General features: G+C 40.8%; 1 protein-coding gene across 1 annotated transcript in view; it reads left to right on the top strand.

Moving 5' to 3' along the window:
- The window catches only part of LOC140910980 (EF-hand calcium-binding domain-containing protein 6), a 90,473-nt gene that overhangs the window by 4,599 nt on the left and 72,151 nt on the right, over positions 1 to 13,723 (top strand). The window contains exons 2-6 of the mRNA XM_073343190.2: positions 7,215 to 7,324; positions 8,261 to 8,361; positions 8,599 to 8,676; positions 11,697 to 11,873; positions 12,475 to 12,612. Of these exons, the coding sequence (XP_073199291.2) occupies positions 7,215 to 7,324; positions 8,261 to 8,361; positions 8,599 to 8,676; positions 11,697 to 11,873; positions 12,475 to 12,612 (604 nt within the window). The remainder of the gene's footprint in view (positions 1 to 7,214; positions 7,325 to 8,260; positions 8,362 to 8,598; positions 8,677 to 11,696; positions 11,874 to 12,474; positions 12,613 to 13,723) is intronic.

The following is a 13,723-nucleotide window of genomic DNA, read 5'->3' as shown; positions in this document are numbered from 1 at the left end:
TGTGGCACCTTAGAGACTAACCAATTTATTTGAGCATGAGCTTTCGTGAGCTACAGCTCACTTCATCGGATGCATACCGTGGAAACTGCAGAAGACATTATATACACACAGAGACCATGAAACAATACCTCCTCCCGCCCCACTGTCCTGCTGGTAATAGCTTATCTAAAGTGATCATCAAGTTGGGCCATTTCCAGCACAAATCCAGGTTTTCTCACCCTGAATGTGTATATAATGTCTTCTGCAGTTTCCACGGTATGCATCCGATGCAGTGAGCTGTAGCTCATGAAAGCTCATGCTCAAATTAATTGGTTAGTCTCTAAGGTGCCACAAGTACTCCTTTTCTTTTTACAAATACTATGCAAGTTCTTGTATGGTGAATGCAGAAATCATGCCCAAATGGTCCAACATATTGCACTGTTTAGAAAACATTACATTGGTTATTACTATACTAGAGATTTAAAATGTGGAACATGTATTGCTTTTTTATTTCTAATCATATTAGTCAAGATTAGGCACTTGTTTTTGAAAAAGTTAGATGCCCAAATCCATATTTAGGTATCTGAAAAGTGGCCTGACTTAAAAGTGCTGTTTTTGTAGCAGTCCAACTTTAGGCACCCATTTGAAAAATCTTGCCAATTGTCTGTGGCTGTATATGGTCCCATCTGATGCCTTAAAAATGTGCAGGTGTATACCTTAAAATATCGATAATAATTTGTGATTGATTTCAGTTTGATTGGAGAGGGGGGGAAGATGACTTCAGATGGCCATAAAAATGCCAGTGTGGCCTTTCACAGCACAGAACAGGGGATATGTCTGTTTGTTCTTGAATTTGAACCCCAAATAAGATATTGACTTAGAAATATTTAAAGTTTATATCTGAAGATTTTTCAGATTTCTTACTGTATCTACATACCTCCCTTTTTGACTAATTTACAGTTTTACTGAAAAACACATGAGAATACACATAACACACACCCTAAACACAATCTTGCAAAGGCAAGAGAAAGCCAAAAGATGACATAATAAATATGTGTTGGGCTTTTCTAAACTCTACAGTCCAAATTCTGGCCTCCCATTGACTTCAGTGGGTGGCATAGGCTGCAGGGAAAGGTAAAATTTGGTTCAATCAGCCTGTAGTAGCACATAAGTGAAGTCATACTCTGAATGCATGCAAATCAGAGAATACATGTGCAAATTGTGCCTTTGACATTTCAATGTTCTAAAAGCAGCACATTGACCGATGCCTTGTGTCAAGTATGATCCCCAAAGTGACCATATTCTTGACAGGTTTAGCATAAAGTAAGAATCTAAAAGCATGGGAAAGGCCCGTTTCCAAACATCTTAGTATTGTCTTATACAGTTACATACATTTGTGTCTTTTTGTTGTTGGTTATACACATTATTCTTTTGACATTCCCTTTTGGCTGAACCAGTAATATAAACAAATGGCTTGACCGAACATGTCCTGTTGTGTTTAAGGATTACCCTCACCAAAGCAACTGAATCTAGGTTAATACAATGGGGTTTTGGGTTTTTTCAGTACTTCAGTCATTTAATTTGTGGCCGAGCTATATGAGACAGGGGAGGAGAGAGCAAGGAAAGAGTAAGGAGCATGATCTGAGAACCTGAAGAGAATTGACCTGAAAAGAGCACTAGTGAACCGCTGCTGCTTCTTTGCCATCCTATTAGGAATACTGTTGTGTTGTGAATAATGTCTCCTGAATCCTATGTGCAGCATTTGAGGACTGTGGCATCACAGTCGTTTGTTCCACATCTTCAGGTTTTTTTCACACATTTTTCAAAGTTTTACTTCCCTGTTTCTATTTTTTTGTGACATCTCAAATGTGGTACATATTTTGATGGAAAAACTAATGATAGAAACTGCTAGTCATTGATTTCTTCTACATCAGCTGTTTGAAGAATTAGATTGGCTGGCATGAATAGTCCTTATTTTTAGGTTATTCTTGTCCCTCAGTATAATGTACAGTAAAACATTTGATAACATGTCGTTAATAATAAAATCACAACTGTGTTCAGATCTAGAACTTTTAATCCATAGACCCTTATAAAGGAGGAGAAGAATCTCTGTGTGGTCATGCTTTTGGTATTATTATAGTTTATAATGGATTAATAAATAATGGCTATTTTAAGCACATTACAGACATGAGTACTAACTGTTGTAGATGGTTATAAGCACATCAGTAGAAGCCATTATAGATGGATACAAGCAACCTATTGACCTGTTAGGTTCCATAACAATCTATCACCATTGATTTACCCTTTGTTAAAACATCTGTTAATAATTTATTAACTCTTTATAGACTGTTTATAAGCTAGGGCCATAGAAGCAACAGGATGGAAATGAGTTGGGGAATCTGTTCAGCACCTTAGTTCTCTGTACACAAATGCAAGGAATGTGGGGGAATAAACAAGAAGAACTGGAAGTCTTAATGCACAAGCAACATTATGATGCAGTTGACATCAAAGAGTATTGGTTGACTAAATCTCTTGGCTGGAATATTGATATAGAGGGGTATAGCTTGTTCAGGAAGGACAGGCAGTGAGAAAAGGGAGGAGGAGTAACGTTGTACATGAAAAATGTATTCACTTGTTCTGTGATCCAGAAGGATGTGCAGAAGGTCAGACTAGATGATCATGATGGTCCCTTCTGGCCACGGAGTCTATAAATCTGTGAAAAGGAGGTGAGGGGCAGACCAGATGAAAGTGTCTGGGTGAAGGTAAAAGGGGAAAAAAATAGGGTAGGTGTCTGCAACAGACCACCAAATCCAAGGGGAAGGTGGAGGGGATATTTCTAGAACAAATAACAGAAAAATCCAAAACCTGAAAGTAATGGGGAATTTTAGCAACTACCCAGATATCTGTTGGAAAAGTAATATGTCAAAACAAAAAATCTCCATTTGGTTCTTGGAACGTATTGGGAACAACTTCTTGTTTTAGAAGATGGAGGAAGTAACCAAGGGTCAGCCATTTGGGACTTGATTATGACTAACAGTGAGGAATTGTTTGCAAATATAGAGACTGAAGGTAACTTGAGTGAAAGTGATTATGAAATGATGGATTTCATGATTCTAAGGAAAGGAAGGAGCGAGCCCAGCAGAATAAGAACAATGGACTTCAAAACAGCAGACTTCACAAATTCTCTGATTCTGTTAGGTGAGGTCCCATGGGAAGAAAATCTAAGGGAAAAAGGAGTTCAGGACAGCTGGCTAAATATGGCTCCATCAGGAGCTCTTTAATGACTTGAAAATCAAAAAGGAATCCTACAAAAAGTGGAAACATGGACAAATTGCTAATAATGAGTAAGAAAGTATAGCATAAGCTTGTAGGGAAAAATCAGAAAAGCTAAGACACAAAATGAGGTACACCTATCAAGTAACATAAAAGGCAATAAGAAAAGGTTTTTTTAAATGCTTTAGGAGCAAGAGAAAGATGAAGGAAGGTAATAACGGATGACACCAAGAAGACAGAGGACTTTGAAGCCTATTTTACTTTAGTCTTCTTCATTAAAAAAGTTAATGTTGAATATTAACAACAAAGGGGAAGGATCACAAGCCAGAACAGGGAAAGAGTGGGTTACAGAATATTTGGATAAATTAGATTTATTCAAATTTGCAGGGCCTGATGAAATTCATCCTAGAGTACTTCCAAGATTCCTTCACATCGTTCTGTAACTGTTTGCAATTATCTTTGAGAACTCATGGAGGATGGGTGAGGACTCACAGGATTAGCAATGGGCAAACATAGTACCTATCTTTAAAAAGGGGAAAGGAGGACCCAGGGAATTATAGATATGTCAGCCTAACTTTGATAGCTGGAAAGGTACTGGAACAAATTATCAAACAATCAATTTATAAGCATGTAGAGGCTAACAGGTTGATAAATAATAATCAAAATGGCTTTGTCAAGAACAAATCATGCCAAACCAACCTAATTTTCTTTTTTTTGACAGGATTACTGGCCTAGTGGATGGGGGGAAAGCAATAAACATAATATAACTTGATTTTAGTAAGGCTTTTGGCACAGTCCCACATGACATTCTCATAAGCAAACTAGGGAAATGTGGTCTAGATGCAATTACTGTAAGGTGGATGCACAGCTGTTTGAAAAAAACATATTCAAAGAATAGTTCTCAATGATTTACTGTCAAACTGGGAAGATGTATCTAGTGGGGTCCTGCAGGGATCTGTCTTCGGTCTGGTACTATTCAATATTTTCATTATTCACTTGGATAATGGAGAGGAGAGTAATCTTATAAAATTTGTGGATGACACCAAAGTGGGAGGGGTGGCAAGCACTTTGGAGGACAGGATTAGAATTCAAAATGACCTTGATAAATTAAAGTATTGGTCAGAAAACGTCAAGATGAAATTCAATAAAGACAAGTGCAAAGTACTACACTTAGGCCCTGCCCCTTCCATTCCCTGCTCCACCCTTTCCCCAAGGTCCGCACCGACTGTGCTGCTGCCTGAATGGTAAGTCTTCCTCCTCTCCTCCACTCTATTCCTGCTTCGGAGGTCCCAGCTGCTCTCAGTGTCCCTCCTCACTCCACTTCCCTGTGGAGGTGGGGAAGTGAAGAGGGATGCGGCAAGCCAACGGGGGAACAAGGATGGACACAGCATGCCAGCTGCGGGTAGGGGAGTGAGGAGGTGAGCAGCAGGGGTCTTGCTGCGAGCAGGGAGGGGGCAGGGAGGGGGCAGTGAGGAGGCGAGCAGCGGGCTAGCAGGGCTCCTGCTGCAGGTGGAGAAGGTCTTGTGGGGTAGGTGGTGAGAAGGTGGGTGGGCAGGGGGGTGAGGAGGTGAGTGGCATGTGGGTAAGGGTCTCACTGCAGGTGGGGGAGGTCTAGGAGGGTGAGAAGGCAAGTGGCAGGCAGGCGCAGGGGTGAGGAGGTGAGCAGCAGGCGTGTGGGGGTCTAGTGGTGGGTGTGTGGGTGGCTGTGGTGGAGGAGTGAGGAGGGATGTGGTGAACGGCCGGCAGGGGGGTTTCGCAGCATGTGGGAGAGGGGGAGGAGGGATGCAGGGCGGGGGTGGAGTCTGGGCAGGGCAGAAGAGGCAGGACAGGGAGCTAACTTCCCCCAGGGGAAGCTTCACCCACCACCCATGAAAATGGGGAATAACTGGCTAGATGGTAGTACAGCTGAAAAGGATCTGTGGGTTATAGTGGATCACAAACTGAACATGAGCCAACATGTGGAGCAACTGGGGGGAAGGCTAATCATTCTGGGGTGTATTAACAGGAGTGTCATACATAAGACACAGCAGCTAATTGTCCCATTGTGGAACTGTGACCAGTTCTGGGCACCACACTTTAAAAAAGATGTGGACAGATTAGAGAGAGTCCAGAAAACAACAACAAAAATGATAAAAACTTTAGAAAACCTGATCTATGAAGAATGGTTTAAAAAAACTGGGCATGGTTAGTCTTGAGGAAAGAAGACTGAGGGGGGACCTGAGAATAGTCTTCAAACATGTTAAGGGCTGTTACGAAGAGGAGGGTGATCAATTGTTCTCCATGATATGAAGGGTAGGACAAGAAGTAATGGACTTAAACTGCAGCAAGAGAGATTTAGATTAGATATTAAGAAAAGCTTTCTAGTTAGTTAAGCTCTGGAATAGGTTACCGAGGGAGGTTGTGGAATCTGTATAACTGGAGGTTTTTAAGAACAGGTTGGACAAACACCTGTGAGGGATGGTCTAGGTTTACTTGGTCCTGCCTCAGCATGGGGAGATAGACTAGATAACCTCTTCAGGTCCTTTAGAGCCCTCCATTTTTATCTATAATTCTGTTTATTGACATACCTGTAATACAAAATGTAACCCATTATCTGTAGAATATGCTTAGGAAATATAAAACAAAGAGAATAAGTGACTTGCCTAAGGCCACTCAGTAAACCAGTAGCAGAGTTGGGACTAGACCCCAGGTCTCCTGATTGCCCTTTCCTGTAGAGGTAGAGAAGCATTAATGTTATTGTAAGACTTCATCTGGAGTACTGTGTACTGTTATGGTTACCCTGTTCAAGAAAGATGAATTTAAACTGGAGCAGGTGTAGAGAACAGCTACTAGGATGATTAGGAGAATGGAAGGCCTATCTTATGACAGGTGACTGGAAGAGTTTGACTTGATTAGTCTAGCAAAAAGAAAGTGAAGATGGGATATAATTGCTCAGGGGGTTAAATACTAGGGAGGATGAAAAGCTATTTAAGCTAAAGATCAGCAAAAGATCAGATTGCTGGTAAACTCCTACAAACAAGCAATTTTTGTACATCAGGGGGTTAAATACAAGGGAGGATGAAAAGCTATTTAAGCTAAAGGACAGTGTTGGCACAACAGCAAATAGGTATAAACTGGCCATGGACAAATTCAGTCTGGAAACTAGAAGACTGTTTCTAACCAGCAGAAGGGTGAGGTTCTGAAACAGCCTCCCAATAGGAGCTGTGGGGGAAAACAAGTTAATTAGTTTTATGAGAGAGCTGGACAAATTTATGAATGCAGTTGTCTGACAGGGTTGCTTGTGATGGTAGGGGGCAGGGCTCAACTGCCCTGGGGCTCACTTCCAGTTTGTTTCTTATGTTCCTAAAGCTCATGCTTCAGGGGTTAGGGAGATATTCCCCATCCTGCTCCAATGTATTATGGGAGGGTTTTTTATCTCCTTCCAGTGAAGCATCAGAGATTACTACAGCTGGAGAACTGACATTGGACATGGAGGACTAGGGCTCTGAGGTGGCACTGAGCATTCTCTCTCTCAGATGCTTGGCTGGATGGTTCTCAATTACATGCTCAGAGTCTAATTGATTGCAGTATATGGGGTTGGGAAAGAATTTTCCCACAGGTCAGATTGGTAGTGACCTAGGGGGGATTGCACCTTCCTCTGCGGCATGTGGCTGCAAGTCACTTGCCAGGATTATCTGGGTATATTTCACTGAATCATTTCCCTGTCATTGCACTTTGGTCCTTCCTGTTCTCTCCCTGTGGCAAATGAGGTCTCCTGAGGGATGTAATACTTTGGTCTAATTTCAGTTGTTGGGTTTAATGTGCGAGTGCTTGGTGCTATTGGTGGCTTGTGATATACAGGAGGTCAGACTAGATGATCTGGTGGTTCCTCTGTGACTGAATTCTGTGCCCTGTCTACCAGCTATCTTTACCAGTATACATTGTTCATAGTTTCTGAAAGTTGATTTTTTTTAATGACCCAGGCCAACAAGCTGACATTGGAAACTCAGCAGTAAGCAGAGCAAGTTTTGCTAACAGCAGGACCAGTTTACTGTCTCAGCCTGGGGGACAGCTCAGTATTGAAGCTGATGAGGTATGATTTTAATCAAATACAGTCCATGTAAATAAATGGGAAGAATAAAATTTGACTCTGAAACCTTTCTTGGTACCAATATGGCATCTGTCAGCAAACCCTGTGAATTGGCTTGAAGGTGGTACACATACATCTCCTCCTTTTGCCCTGAAAGCCAAGCATGGTGATAGGACATATAGTTATAACCTAACTTAACTTATATTACAGTGTTCAATTTTAATATTTTCCACAGGAAATTCTAGCCCCAGTCCTTTAAAAATATATGATTTTTAGAAGCTCTCTGTCAAACAGAAAATAACTGTCAGCATAAGTTTGTATAATTCAGTTACCTAGTAATATCCTCCATAAGTATTAATTGAATTCTAAAACATTGTACACACTCCTTCACCATTATTTCAGAACAAATTTACCTATGTTGAATGGCATCCTCATGATGTTGTTGTTTGTGGGGGGAAACTCCCATTGAAGACAATGGAAACTTTTTCTGAATACAGACTGAGTAAAGGTTTCAGGACTGGGCTCGTAGTTTTCTCAGAATGTAACCTGGCAACACGTGGCTTAATGATAACACAGAAAGCAAAGATCATATTTATTTTGGCAATGCCAATAAGGTTCACTCAATTCAGCCGCGCAACAGTACATGAAAGCCTATATTACAAGGTGAGTAGAAAAAAAATGTAAATTTTTCTTTTCTTGCTCAAGACTCTACCGAAAGTACTCTCCCCCTCCTCCCCCCACCTCCAGGTGGTTATTAAAGGTACATCATTTCATTGTGGAACATTTATTCATTTTTGATTTCTTATCATCTTGTCAGTGACAGTCGACATCCTCTTCTTGTGCTTTAAGGAAAAAAAATTGAGTTAAAAGTACATATTAGAGGTGTGTGTTTTTTGTATATTTGCTATTGAATGTGTATCAAAATTTTTTTTTTTTAAGCTGGAGCACATTTTGCATGAAAAAATGAGATCTGGAGGCTATTTTACTATGAGACAACTGTTCAAAAACAATGACCCTGAGGGCAAGGGGCAGGTCAATAGGTATGTGCCTCACACAGGAGATTGCATTGTCCGGGATCTGTTACTTAACTTTGACACTTGCATGTGTATCACTAAAGGTATGAAACAAAGCCAGTGGTCTTTTTCCATATATTTAGTACCATGAAATACTTTATATTTCCTCCCAATTCCCTCTCCCCCCCACCCCCCACTTTTGGCTTTTATCAATGTATGAAGGTCTACTGGATCAATATATTTCTTACTTTTATTCATTCATAGAGATGTGCTACTAATGATGCTGACCAAATTTCTTGGAAGGTGTATCAGCTTCAAGCAGTATCAGCAACTTCTTCTAAGGTATGTGATCAGATAAAAGCTAAAGAAGGTGGCAAAAGATTTCCACTGGTTATAACCTATAATATAAATATGAGCACATTTTCCATTTTGACTATGTCAGACCTGGCTTTACTACAATAGCCCCCTTCTCTCAATTTTCTTCCTTACTCAAGAAATTCATCATTCACTTGCCAGCATAGTATTTTCAAACTGGAAACAATATAATGATGTGACTATAAAGCACAGATGCATTTTTCTAAATCACGTGGTCTGAAAAATATTGTACTATAAGAGGGAGAGTGCAGTTTTGTATTTAAAAAGCAACTCATTCTTCATACAATCCTTTGGGTTGAAAGGGACAATCCTTTGGGTTGGTCATCTGTCCATCTCCGTGAAAGTTGGATTTTATTATTCCTACGCTACCTGTGATGGATGGGTGTCAAGTTGAGCTTTCAATACTTCCAGTGATGATGATTCTATAAGCAATCTTGGCATCTTATTCAATCACCTAACTGTTCTAAGAGTTGTGGAGCTACTGTCCTCTCTCTTACGCTGATGTAAATCATGTAAATAGCTCCTTTTAAACCAGTGGCACAACACGGGGGCAAAACTGGTATAAGTGCAGCCTGTAAAGTTAATAAGTTACTTATATTTTTCCCTTTTGACCATTACTTTTTGATTTATCTTCATTGGTAATAAGAATAACGGATCCCTCTCCCTTTCATAACATCCCTTTTCATATTCTGGCAGCTAAAATACCCTCAGGGTGTGAGAAAACTGAGTTGGATTTATCCTTCAGTTTTCTTAATATTTTCTCCTGGATCTTATTTTCTAAACATCTTCTTTACTCTTCTCAATTGATTTTTCTTTACAAAAAATGATATGCCAAACTGAGAGCAGTAATTCAGCTGGAAGCCTAATAAGCGTGAAGTAAAGTGGAATAATTTCCTCAATAATTTGCTTGAATTATTCCTGCTATTGTTTCCTTTTTAATGACTTCATCACAGTTTTGGCTCCTCTTCAATGTATTACCCGCAATAACCTTCACAGCCTTCTCTATATTTTTACTGCATGGCCCATAATTCCCCAGCCTATGATTTTTGCTTCACATTATTCCTCGCTATGTGAGCTTCATCACAGTTATCTTTTCGAATCTCATTTTATTCTTTTGTTTTGCGCCATTCATAAATTGGTTAGGGACCCTGAAGTGATTTATGACAGTAATATAATCCTTTCACTGAGTCATAGCTTTGTATGCAGGCAAATAACCTGCATTACACTAGTGAAATAAGTTCATTACATAGTTACTGAGAAATAATATTTGTGTATTATATTAACAATTGCAGGCACTGTGTGTGAATTCCCTTGTCTTACATCCATTCACATCTGTGCATACCGCATAGCACTGTAATGTCTGCTTCACTGTGGATGTAATTTCAGGCTTACTTGCAATTAGAACTGAACAAATAATGGGGGTTAATGGTTGATTGATCATTCCCTCCACCCCCGCTATCAACAAGTGTATAAATGATCCACAAATACATTATTACATTACGTTTTCATTATTTGAGTAGCTCCATTTAAAATATTTAAGTTTGCATTATTTAAGCACAGTATAATGCAATATGACTTCTCTATATTTTTCAGGGAAAAGGCAAATTAAGACATGCACAATCAAATTAGATAACTTATTTTTGTTTAACTGATCAAAAAGCCATATTAAAAGTGTACAGTGGCAGACTGGATTGAAATGCCTTCTTACAGGAGTTTTTAACTGAATATTGTAAAATAGGGCACTGAAGAACATAGTGCTTGAGGCCCCCGCACTGAAGGCAGTTGGAGTCTTTTATTGCTGTTGGATCAGACCCCTAGTCCCTAGTAAATATCTCCTCTTTAAAAGTAAGTGTAGATGTAGTAGCAACAGCAGCATTCAGAATTCTTCTTGGGTGGGCCACATCAAGCTGAATTTTCCTCACCCCAGTTTAAAGCTATATGGAGTTATTATGCATGAAGGATCAGATCATGGTAGTCTAACAGCATTTGTCTTAAGGCTGTTCTTTTACGTCTACTATAGATGATCATTCTTGTTACAAACTGCACAGAAGAAAGAGTGTGTCAGGATTCTGTGCAAAGGTAGATGAGACTAGTGCATGAGCTCACTAGGCAGGAATAACCACCAGGATTCAGAGTCAGTATCAGGGTCAATAATCAGGCTGATGGGCAGAGCCAGAGACTGAATGAGGATTAGGCCAAAGGTCAATACCTAATGTCAGAATCTGTATGGGTGTTCTGGGGTATGAATGGTAGTTGAGGTCGAAGCCAAGGTCAATACCAGGAGATAAGGAACAGAGAATGCAGTGTGGACATGGCAGCTAATGATCCACATTATTGCCTGGACACTTCCTTGAATGCCTCCTGGGTTTGTGTAAGGGAGGGAGCCAGTCAGGCACCACGAGGCTACTGTCTGCTGAACCCCTTGAGGTGGGACTTCCTGTGACTTGTGCAGGGGAGGGCAAGCTGATTACAGCTGCTGGGTGGCAGTTGGGATGTGCTTGCTGCCTGGCAACCTGGGGCTTAGCTGCAACTTGAAGAAAACTGTCAAAGAATAAAATCTTACTCTGGCGGTAGTGGTGATGCATTTAATCATAGGGCAGTGGGAACTCCTCAAGCTAGGCTGGATAGGCTCTGCATCTGCAGTTTTGAATCATATACAATATGATCTTTTGCCAGCCAACTTTGAGATGTCACCGGGCTCCACTGTTGTGCATGCAGCCCAGCCATAGTCAATCACTAGTTGAATGTTAATGGAGTTAATACCAACTAATTTTAGTGCATTTAATGCAAGTATTAATATATATGTCATTGCCACTGAATGGCTTTCTCCTCTGTATGTGAGCTGAGGTAGTGGAAGAAAGAAGCGTTGAAAGGAAGAAGTTTGATTTGTTTGGTCTGCTCCTCCATTAGTATGTGATCTGTCTCTTTTATGTGACTGGAGAGAAAGCAAACTAAAAACAAACATTCACAACCCTGCATTGTAACAGGCTTAAGCTACAGGACAAAGCCATTATCAAGTTTGAAGAGTTATATGCAGCAATTCGTGATCCTGCTACTTCTGGGGCTCCAGCCTGGCTTGATCCCATCAGCCACAGACAGGGGGGCGGAGTCATGATGACTGCATCACAGGTGCATGCACAACTAAAAGAAAAAGCAAAACAAAGGTATAAGCGCTTCTGCAGCAATCATAGATTTTATGGCTAGAAGGGACCATTGTGATCATCTAGTCTGACCTCCTGTGTAACCCTGATCCCAAAAACTTCCCCTAGTGATTCCTGCATCAATCCCAACCATTTGTGGCTGAACTAGAGTATAACTTTTTGAAAGTCACCCGATCTTGATTTAAAGATTCCAAGTGATGGAGAATTTACCACATCCCTTGATATGTTTCTTCTAATGTTAAATGCTCTCATTGGTAAAAGGTTCAGGATTTATCAGGCTTGACCCTGGCAGCATCCAAATCTATAGAATGGGATCAGGAGGGAGGGGGAAGCATCCTTTTACAAAGTGGACCATATAAAGAGGGCTCAAGACTCACTGTCTGAGGATTTAAAAAGAAACCCAACCCAAACCTACCTTCTTGATTCTTTTCCACTGCTAAGAGAAACCCCCAAGTACATATCAGGATCAATTTTTTTTCTTTTAAATCAAAATGTTATAATTCTGTGTTCGTAAGAGAATGAGGAATTTCTGTGTTGCAGGCCTAGGGTAAGTTTCATAAGGGTGAAATGTATCAAGGATCATATTGTCTTCTGTTGGAAATAGGCCCCTGGATATTGCTGATCTGATGCCCCAGAAGAACCCGGGTGATGACATCAGGATTCTGATGCCTGAGTTTAAGAACATACTTAACAAACTAGGTTTTCACATTGGAAATGAGGAGTTTGAAAAGCTTTGGAGAAGGTAACATCAGATTCAAGTTTTAGATAATATTCTCATTCCCATTTAAAAAATAAAGAGCACCACTCTGGTGTTAGGTGGTGGACTTGTGAGGGTATGTGTGTATGATGCTGGTGTGGGGCCAGATAAGGGAGGACAAGGTAAATGGAGAGAAGCTGGTCAGAGTCAGAAATACAAATTGCCACTTTCACTGTCATTGAGCTAGTTCCTATCATATTAGCCACAGGGAAGATGCTTAGTCCAGGCACATGGTAGAGGACTCCGCTGACCACTCATGGGCCCTAATCTGCAGCTGCTCTGCATACAGAACTCTCAGTGAAGCCATTTGGAGTTCCACACATAAAGTAGCTGCAGAACAGGGTCTGCTCCAGTATGTGGTAACCAGTTAGTGCATCCAGTAGGCAAACACCAATGTTTCTTAACTGGTGCAAAAGCAGTGTGATGATGCTTTCCATAGAAATACTGGTCACATGAATTTTCAGTAGTTCAATATAGTTATAACAGCAGGTCTGCTGCAAGGAAGGATCATTCATACTGTAGTTTCCATTATAAACCTGATTTATAGAATTATCAGTGTTTGTAAAGTGCTATGAGATCCTTGGATGGAAGGGGCTATATAAGTGCAAGTATTATTATAACAGCATGCTCCCAATTATCCAAATAGCCTGGGGAACACAGATTTTATTCAGATAATTGGGAGTTTGGATAATCGAACGGGCAGTGCAGGGAGCCCTCTGCAGTCATGGACCCGCTCACTCACTCCCATGACAGCGGCTTCCTGTGCTGCCCTCCCTTCTGAGGACTCTGCTTTGCCTTGCCAGACTGCAGCCTTCCCTGCACATTGTGCCTGCCAGGATCGGGTGTCACTGGCCCTGTGACCACACCGGGGTCCCTTCGCAGCCCTGCTGTCATGGGAGTGAGTAATACTGCAGAGGTTTGGATAACAGGGTTTCAGATAATTGGAAGTATATGGTATTAGGTCAGATCATGACTCCTGAACATGAGGTGCAGAGCCCATCTGTTGCTTCATGCTCTCAGTGGAAGCAGAGGAATGGGGGGCAGTTGAGGACTCAGGAATCGGCCTATTGATTTTATTCTTTTATCTATTACAATA

The sequence above is a fragment of the Lepidochelys kempii genome, chromosome 4 (genome assembly GCF_965140285.1).
Source record: "Lepidochelys kempii isolate rLepKem1 chromosome 4, rLepKem1.hap1, whole genome shotgun sequence".
Lineage (NCBI taxonomy): Eukaryota > Metazoa > Chordata > Testudines > Cheloniidae > Lepidochelys > Lepidochelys kempii.
This window is presented reverse-complemented; position numbering and strand designations above follow the sequence as displayed.